This window comes from Nicotiana sylvestris, chromosome 8 (genome assembly GCF_000393655.2).
Source record: "Nicotiana sylvestris chromosome 8, ASM39365v2, whole genome shotgun sequence".
Lineage (NCBI taxonomy): Eukaryota > Viridiplantae > Streptophyta > Magnoliopsida > Solanales > Solanaceae > Nicotiana > Nicotiana sylvestris.
In genome coordinates this window covers 168,921,684-168,931,216 of record NC_091064.1, presented here as the reverse complement: position 1 = coordinate 168,931,216, position 9,533 = coordinate 168,921,684, and the positions used below count along the sequence as shown (strand labels likewise).

The 9,533-nt window shown below is 35.3% G+C and overlaps 1 protein-coding gene across 1 annotated transcript; it reads right to left on the bottom strand.

The window, feature by feature from the left end:
* Nucleotides 1-636: 636 nt before the first annotated feature.
* LOC104233460 (uncharacterized) lies at nucleotides 637-7,054 on the bottom strand. Its single transcript, XM_009786855.2, has 9 exons — nucleotides 6,899-7,054; nucleotides 5,945-6,025; nucleotides 4,632-4,681; nucleotides 3,238-3,315; nucleotides 3,000-3,057; nucleotides 2,800-2,849; nucleotides 2,438-2,546; nucleotides 2,291-2,352; nucleotides 637-804 (listed from the first exon to the last, which is right to left on the bottom strand). The coding sequence occupies exons 1-9, from the start codon at nucleotides 6,980-6,982 to the stop codon at nucleotides 762-764; spliced, it is 615 nt and encodes a 204-aa protein (XP_009785157.1). The 5' UTR covers nucleotides 6,983-7,054; the 3' UTR covers nucleotides 637-761.
* Between the last annotated feature and the right edge of the window lie 2,479 nt (nucleotides 7,055-9,533).

Sequence of the window (9,533 nt, the reverse complement as noted above, 5' to 3'; positions counted from 1 at the left end):
GTAGAAATGACACCAGGTAGCCACTATAAATGATTGCTATTTAGGAATTAGCCAGTGCATCCTGAATTTCAGTTTTTCGGTTCAATTTTTAAATGTCCTGAAATTAAGATTTTAGTTTAAAATTTCAGAACAAAATAAATACTTGCTAATCTCTAAATAATATCCCTGAAAATGACTATTTGTGTACTTACCCTGAGTTTTCAGGGACTGAATCGCAGGAAAGATGCACCAAACAAAAAGAGGAACTCACTATACCCAGCTAGGCTCCAAAAGGTAAATAAATTTTTGCAGTGATAAAATATGAGGTTAGTGCCCACTGCCCCATAACCTTCTGCTTAAGCTACCGATTTGCAGCACGAAAGCCCAAGAATCTACTCTAATATCAGCATTTTCCTGATAGGTGCAAATGCCGACTGAAGCTTTTGTTGGCACAATCAAGAAACAGAAACTAGAAACCTTTAAAGGCAAGAATGACACCTGAGACCCATTTCTGGCATCCAATTATGAGAAGTACGACAAATCTCAAAGCTCGAATGAGTGTAGATATGGCACTCTTCATGTGGAAGGTGATATGTCAACAGTGATTATCCACTGGATCGTGTCAACGGAACGAAGGGAAGAGAGACGAGGCAGGGCTGGGCTAAGTAAATGCACTTTCCAGTAAATTATCTAATGATTCCAGGGTATATTTTGAGTACAGGTTCTATCAGTATACAGCAGAAAGAAAGCACTCTAATAAAGAGAGCTGCCTAAAACACAACTTATTCCACATGCGAAAGGCCTCCGCCACCCTCAGCTCGAGTCCTGCACACATATATACCATCTTTTAGTTGACTAATGGACAACAGAAAAGTGCAAAAGGGAGCTGAAGCCAAATTTGAGGAATTGGGGGGGGGGGGGGGGGGCAGCCTGATTTTACATGCATACATGGATCCGATTTTTCTTTGGAGCAGCGTGTATGCCGTTTGGCGCAATACGGCATACACACTGCTCCAAAGAAAAAGATCATAGCATCCAACTATTTTTTTTTTCCGGCAATAGTAGTGTATGGGCCAACTTGTGCGCACCTCGAGTATTTCACCGGTATATACTACCTCCCACTAGCACAGGTACCGGGTAACTGCGCCCACCAAGGCTGAAGGCATATGGGAAGTAATTACCTGGTGTTTTTGCCTCCGTTGGGATTTGAACCTGAGACGTCATGGTTCTCCCCCAACTCTATTGACCGCTAGGCTACATCCTTGGGTGCATAGCATCAAACATTTTTAAGCCTCAACACCTCTATGCTGGACTTACTCAGAATAGCTGGCGGAGAACTCAAAAAATCAAGTTTTCATGCAGTATTATGTACGCTCCAAGAATATATAAAAAATAGAGAAGTTCTATTAGTACGTATATACAAGTGTTTTAAACTCTTTAAATTTAACGTACATTTTTTTTGGTTTTTGAAAAGTAACATAGAAGTTCATTTGGGAGAAACTTAAGGCTAGGGGATGTGCAAGTCAAAGAAAAAACTCAAAGAGCGCAAAGCTAGTACATTTTCCATTGAAAAGCTTAAACGTCCCTATTGTCTGCAGCCCAGCAAAATATGTAACCATCTCATGCAATTAGGATAAAGTACACTGGCACTCCCCAAGTTATTTAACACTCTTCCTATTTTGGGATTTCTCAAAATGTTTGACACCATCAACTAATAAAATTATTTTAGACAACTTTTACAAGTTTCAAGAACTAAAATTTATTTAGTGAATTATGGTTTAAATTTGATGTGATATTTTCTCCACCCAACTAGCTTTTCAACTATTACTATAGTATTTACTTGTTACTGAAATTAAAAAAACTATTATGTTATTATTTTGTTCTACTACAAACTATATATATTAAACAAGTCAAACAAATATTTCAACCTCCACGCTATCAAATAGACTTACAAAGAATGGGATGGACGGAGTATAAGATATCGGGGACCAAAAAAAAGGGCAGCCGGTGCACTAAGTTCCCGCTATGCGCGGGGGGACTGCCAGAGTAAATTTCTACTGATACTCAATCTAAAAGCTAACTCGATTTGAAATTTCTCTAGTATTAGACATGAGGACTACCTGAACAATTTTGTTCTTAATCATCAATCTGCAACTTAATAATTCATATCCTACCAGAGAGTGAAGCCATTTCAGAAAATCCAAGACACAACTAACATTGATTTTGCATTTGAATTAAACTGCCAAAGTAGGAGTAACACTGCAGAAACCCAACATACAATATCTTTCTAAAAGGGTGAAGGGTAACTCACTTGTGGTCAGAGGGGTTAGGTACAACCTCATAAACAATATTTGCAACAACGTCCCTCTTCAGCTGAACAAAATTATTTCGGAAAAAAGTTATGATAAATATTTGAAACCAGTGACCATGAAATTCAAACATTTTTCACTCTGATTACCTGGGTGGCTTCTCCTTTCAAACCAATATAATGTATTTGTGTTGTATCACCACCAAAATTATCAGGGAAATGCAAGGTGATATTTCCCACACTCTGAAACCTAGAATACCTGAATGAATATTTACAGACAGCATGAGACAACCAAAATAGACAGCCAGAATATAAGCAACCTTCTATAACAGTGATCTGAACAATTTGCTCCATGAAAATACCAGAAAATTTATATTATGTAAATTGCACTTATGAAATATAAATGCCAATGTACGTGCATGCTTGCGTGGGAACAGTGTACAAAGTTGCAATTACAAAATTGCCTGAAAGACCATGCAGCAGCAATGTTAAGGATAAAAGGAGTAATATACCTTGTCTGGTACTCTAAAACTCCTTGCAAGTTTTCGGCTAAATCCCACTCCTTACAAGTAAAAAAAGTATCAGCACAAGTGGTTGGGGTGCAGGAGGAGGTATGTTCTAGGCATCAAAACTTTCAAAAGCTAACTTGAGAAGATACCTGAACTGGACTTATCAGAAAAAAAAAAAAAAGGTTACTCCTATATATAAGCACCTGAACTGGTTGCATAGATTGAGCATCTGAAAAATCAATGCCATCCCGATTGATGAACCTGGATTAATCGCAAGAGTGTATTAGGGCAGATAAAACTTCTAAGATACTTGTTGAAGAAGTATATATGCCTGGGATCTCAAGAGAATTGTTATAAGTGGCAGCAGCCAGCAGCAGATTGAATGTGCTAGCTAAAAGAAAAGGGAACACACAATGCAAGAAGTGTTAATACTATACTCACGCTCTCATCTTAGCTGGACTTGTTCCATCAGCGCCACCGACAATTGCTATGCTCTTGATTTTAACATCTGCTGTGAACCTATCATGATTGAGTTCAGCCAATGAATATAAGATGACAGTAACATGGAGGTGTTAGATGGACAAGAGAACGACAATCAATATCTACAGACACAATCTTCTGTCCTCAAACCACAATGAAGATAAACCACTTCCTGCTGATATGTCTGCAACACGATCAACATGACTTGATATTACCTGATTTCTGCAATATCTAGTTGATGACTTAATTACTTTAATGGTGGAAATTACAGCAAAGAAATTTGGAAAGTTATGTTGTAATTGAATCAGATCCTAGAATTTCTTATTCAAGGGTTAGCCAAAAGAATGAAAAAAGGAGGCATCCAATCATCCATATTTTACTGGGAAGATTCAGGTTCGGAAAGAGAAACGGCAAAAATGCAGGAGAGAATCATTTGGACAGATAGGGAGGCAAAAAGAGGGGAATGGAGATAAACGTTGGTGAACAAAATGTTATGTTTCCTTTCCGAGTCCAAAATTGGGTGAAGATGCAGGAACAGAAGGATCTTCTAAATAAAATTTTATAATGCCATCATAGACCTTCAATTGTTTTGTAGGAGAAATAGTTCATCAAGGGAACTGGTATCACATGGGACTCATTCCTTCCTTTTCTTTCACAATCAATCCAAAAGAAAGGAAATATTACTCCTCTCCTCCCTCCTCCCTCTTTCCGTTTACTCTTTTTCTTTACAATAGAACAAGAAACAACCTTATAAAGGTTCATCCTCTTATAATCAACATTATATTGCCTTTGGCTTCATGTTCATCTTCCAGAACTTCTAAACTTTGCAGCAATCAAAGCCTTTTCTTACAGCTCCTACTTTATATTGACTTTGGCTTCATGTTCATCCTCTCTAAAGGATTTTTTCCTTCATTTTCCTCAAAGAGACGAGCTGCAACATGAATCGAAGTAAAACCTGTTCTTGCAGCTCCTACTTCATCAACTGGACCGGTTTATTATTTGAATGAGCAAATGTGAACTGTTGGTTCAAACAAAGGACAGGAAGATACCTTGGGGGGGGGGGACAATCATCATTACACGATGCTCAACAAGAATGGAAAGGAGAATGAAAATCTTGTAAATAAGGAAACAAGTAAATTTCGGAAAAGCATCCAGAAAGTTAAATTTTTATATTCAAATTATACAGATATAATGCCATTAGTACTGAACATTTGGGGGCGAGAGGCCTCTTTGAAGGTGTCTGAGAGACACGGAGAAAAAGGAATATCAAAATGTGAGTAGACAGGAATGCAGCCCATCAGAAACAAATCAGATAGCAGTGCAAAAGCGGAATAAATAACAAAGTTGACACTTACGGAATGAAAACAATCAGTTCAGGATCACCTTCATTGCTTTCCAAGTGGCCCTGTATCAAAGAATAAGTCAAAGTATAAATACATCCAACGAGAAAGAAAAACGGATCAAATTTCGTGAAATGATGAGGTAAGTTCATCTGTATACAACTACTTATAAAAAAGAAGTTCATATCTTTATAGAAAAAAGTTAGCACCCGGTTGTCTTTCCTTAAACATTTGAAGAAAGACAACTGCTAATATCAGAAGTAATATCACAACCCAATGGGTATTCCTGAGTAATCTCTTTTTACCAAGTTGAATGTTAGCAAAATAGTCAATGGTATCACTTTTGATGCAACAGCAAGACAGTTACTTGTAACAAGTGGGTGTGTTAGCCGGTTAATTGGTCACATTTTATTCCTGAAAGGCTAAAATTGGTATTAGTCCGGATACAGCACATCATTCTTTTACATCTAATAATTATACTTTATCAACTCAATGAAAAACTTTAAAGTGCCCTTGCTCCAAAGAAAAACTAACAAAGAACCCTAGAAATCAGCAAAACTCTGTTCATCACAAAGCTATTAAGGTTACTTGCGAAGAGAAAAACTTTGCTACCATTTGGTTAAAGTGTCTCACAAGTACTTGAAGGAATCAATCTAAAAATCTGCTTTTGGATATTGGAGGGAGTTACATAATAGGAGTTCTCTTTTTGGGGAAGAAGAATGTTGGATAACTTAAAAGTTACAATCATCAGCTTTAATGCATATGACATTATACAACTTTTATTTATTTGCAGACAACTTGTCTTCCTTTCCTGGTAGACTTCTCCATCTTGTTGATATAACTTTATATTCTTACCAGGGTTTTATATAGAACTAAAACAAAGTAGAGTCCTTGAGTATGCAAAAAATATAATCAATCGGGATGACAATATAGATTGTATGTGAGACTATGATGCTTTTAATTACACTAACATTTGTTATTAATGTCAGAATTAATAAGGTGAAGAAAGATTTTCCATGTCAACCAAACACCAGCATCTAGCAGCAGTGCAGCACTTTACACCATAATTTTCCAAAAAATAATACTTCGTTATTTTGTTCCTTTTTTTTCCTATGCCAAAGTAGGTTTAAGAGATATATTCAATTCCAAGAAGCACCAAGCATAACATCATGTGTGTGCTTTTGAACAAGATGACTAAGATAAGAAGACTATTGAACCTATTGAATCTTGGACAAACTGAGTAATCACCACAGACTACATAATATCATAGAGAGAAAAGGTCAAGGGATTATTTGGTCTAGATCAAGCCATTTTTGGTCTGAGATTACCTCCGAAGTATTCAAACGCTGCTCCCATGGTTTAAAAACGGATTTGACACTTCCTCTGATAGCCTCGTTCAAAGCAGACACCTTTTGGTAGCACAAAAACTAAAGTATAAGGAATTTGAAGAAGCTAATAAATATATGCATAAGTTAATCTGAGCATGTGCAATCCTAGGATCACAATTCTGAAGTTTATATACATCTCTAACATGGGAACCACAAATCAAAAAGCCCCTGGCATTCTGATTTAAGATATGCTATTGCAAAATCAATACTAACTTCTCTCACAACTTCTGCTGTCCTTAGAATTTAGCTCGATGAGTTACATATTTAGAATATGGATGATCAATTTGCCTAGCCAACAAAAGAAAATACAGTCAACAGCATATCAAATTTCTTATTGGAGCTTTAGAGACGCTATCTCTAGAACCATTCAGACTCATTACAGCGAAAATTCGCAACTACACTAAGTTTTCTAACTCCACTCGCACTGTCTTCTCAATTTTATCTAGATATAAAGCTTATCACAACAAAAGTCAGCACCTCTAACTCGAAATGGAGCAGCCCTTACTATAGAACTAACTGACAGTTAAAAGTTCCAACTTTAGATCAACATAGAAATATTTAAAAAAGGGTTCTTCATTCCAGTTACTAATACTCAAAACCGCCCACCCCAGGGCCCCACACCATTTCCAACCTGGTAACAACCTAAAGCACAGCTGATACTATAATCAAGAAACTCAAAACACTAGCAGTTTTAATTTGTTGTATAAAATAATAAAATTGCAGTTCAATCAAGAATCAACAAAACAGTCGACCCCAATTTGCCAAAATAGTTCGCATAAGTGGGTTTATCCAGTATTTGATAAATGATATCAATCCATCAGGAATCTTTATCACTGAAGCCTAATAAACAAGAACACACACACACACACACTAAAAGAACAGAGAGAAGAGAACCTTAGAAAGGTCGATATGCTTGAAGAGAGACCAATCGGAGGAACAGTTATGGTCGGCGCAATCGTGATCGTGCAGGCAAGCCATCCTTTGAGCGCTATGTATTTCTTTGTGCTTCTCTATTTATTCCCAACTAAAGCTGAGGAATATAAGTTGCCCGGGAGAGCTTCCTTGCTTTTTGTTTCTTTTTCTTTTTCCTTTTTTGTTTGAGTTCGACATCTTAGGAAAATAGTTTTTGGCCAAAAAAGTCCCTCAAGTATACTCATAACTTAAGTTTCATAGTTAAAGTACTTTGGTGAACAAATATCATCTTGTAGTTTCTCAAAGTGAACAACTTTCATCCAAAACTAACATAACTCGAAGATCATCACGTGTTTCTCACTTGAATTCCTAAGTTATATGTCAAAACATTCTGCTTCATTGTCCAACTTGGAGGGTGTTTGACTAAACTTATAAGCTTTTGGCTTATCTACACATTTGGTAAATTAAAAGTGTTTATAAGTCAAGTTCTTATAAGTCAAAAATAAACCATAAGTTGATCTCCCCCAACTTATCAAATTTCAGCTTATAAGCACTTTAGGTTTGACCAAAATATTTACTATTCTATCTCTAAAATACTTCTTTTTAAAACAAAATTACTCGTATAGTTTCACTCTCTCTCAGTTCTTCAAACCTAAACAGCCCGTGCCTCTGCAATTCTCCAGCCCGTTTCTGTATGCAATTTGAGGTAATGAGATTCACTTGTCTTCGTATTGTTATACATATGTGACTTGTACCGTTAGCCTCAAGTAAGATTCCTACTCTTTTAGTTGTATATTTTTACGTGGATTTGGTGCAGTAAATAGTAGTATAAAAAACAAAAGAGTGCTGTACAAGATTAATTTGAATGTTTTCTCTTATTTATTTTTATTTTTTGGGGTACAATTTGAATGCTTTCTTGTGTACTTCTCTCGTTGTAAGTCATCACTATTAGGGGTGTTCCAAATCGAATCACATTGACTACAATGACGATTCATAATTATATTAGAAAGAAATGTAAGGTGGACAATGCATTCCAAGAAGCTGAGAATGAGAGATATGTGCCACATGTTGATCTTGATGTTAGAAGATCCGCAAGAGTCAACGTTGCAAATGAAGAAAATGTAAAAAATCAAGGAGATAATAATATTTAGATGGCAATTCGTGATCTGATTGCTCAAGCTATTTATGATAGTTGAGTGTTTTAATTTTATTTACTATAAATAATACATATTAAGTGTTTGTTTCTTCTCTGCAAATATTGTGTGCTTTATTTAAGGTTTTTTCTTAACTTTTGTTAATTTATACTCCATACGTTCTAATTTATGATTGTATACTTATCATAACATAAATTATATTTATAAAAAAAAAAGATATTATCTAATCATTTTTATAATTAAAATAACATGATAATAGGTTACTTTTGTATTTGAATCTATGTAGAACCTAAAATTTTGAAGAAAATGGCGTTTTTAGTAGTGTAAATTGTTATAAGGTCATTTAAGTCATTTTAACATAAAAATAGTTTATCAGCACTTTTTAATCAAACAATTTCAGTTGCTTATTATTAATTTCAGCATTTTTATCCAAACACGTAACTGCTTATTTATGAATTCAGCTCAAGCACTTAAAAGTGCTTTTCAATACCTAATGCTTATCGACTGCTCAAAATCAGCTAAGCCAAACAGACTCTTGTTCCTTGCCCATCCTCACTCTGAAAATGATGTAATGAGATGAATCCTTAATGCTTCTCACAAGAAAAAAATTATTAAATTAGTTTTAACACTAAGTACTTAATTATTTACAATCATCAAATTCGCACGAGTTCTTCACACTACATAAGAAAACCACCCGTTTAAATGATCTCTTTCAGATAGGGATGTGCATCAATCGGATCAGATTTAGCACATTTCGGATTATAAATGTGGATTTGAATTTTATAAGATGCAATCCAAATTAAATTGGATCGGATCGGATTTTAAAGTTTGGATTGGGCTAATATTTCGGATTTTTGGATTGAATTGTAAGGGCTACTAACAATCTAATCGGCTACTGCACTTTCTAAGTTATTCACCATTCAATTAAATTGAAAGGCAACAAATGTTTTTCATAGCAATAGACAAAACAAAAATTTCATAGCTAAACAAAATAAACTGAAATTCCAAACATATATCTAATAAGGGAGAGGCATCTTTGTCCGTCGATAAGAAGGAGGGACTGATAATGAGAGACAGATTAAGACTTAAGAGAAGCAAAAAAGGAAATCTGAAGAGAGGTTAGAGAGAAAGACTTTAATATAAACTAAGAAAAGAAGAGTCTAAAGAGAGGCGGATGAAATAAAAAGATTTTACCCTAAAATGTAAGTCTCATATTTATACATGTCCATATAATTCGGATTTCGGGTCGGATTAGATTAATATTTTACCAATCTGAATCTGATTCGAATATACAAACTTTTAAAAAACCTAACCCATATCCAATCTGTCACGACCCAATCTCTCCCTCCGTGAGTTGTCGTGACGGCACCTAGTCTCTACGACTAGGTAAGCCTAACACTTTGCGGAAATAAAATAAAAGCATGAACATTAACTACTAACAGTAACAAATATCTAATAAGAAA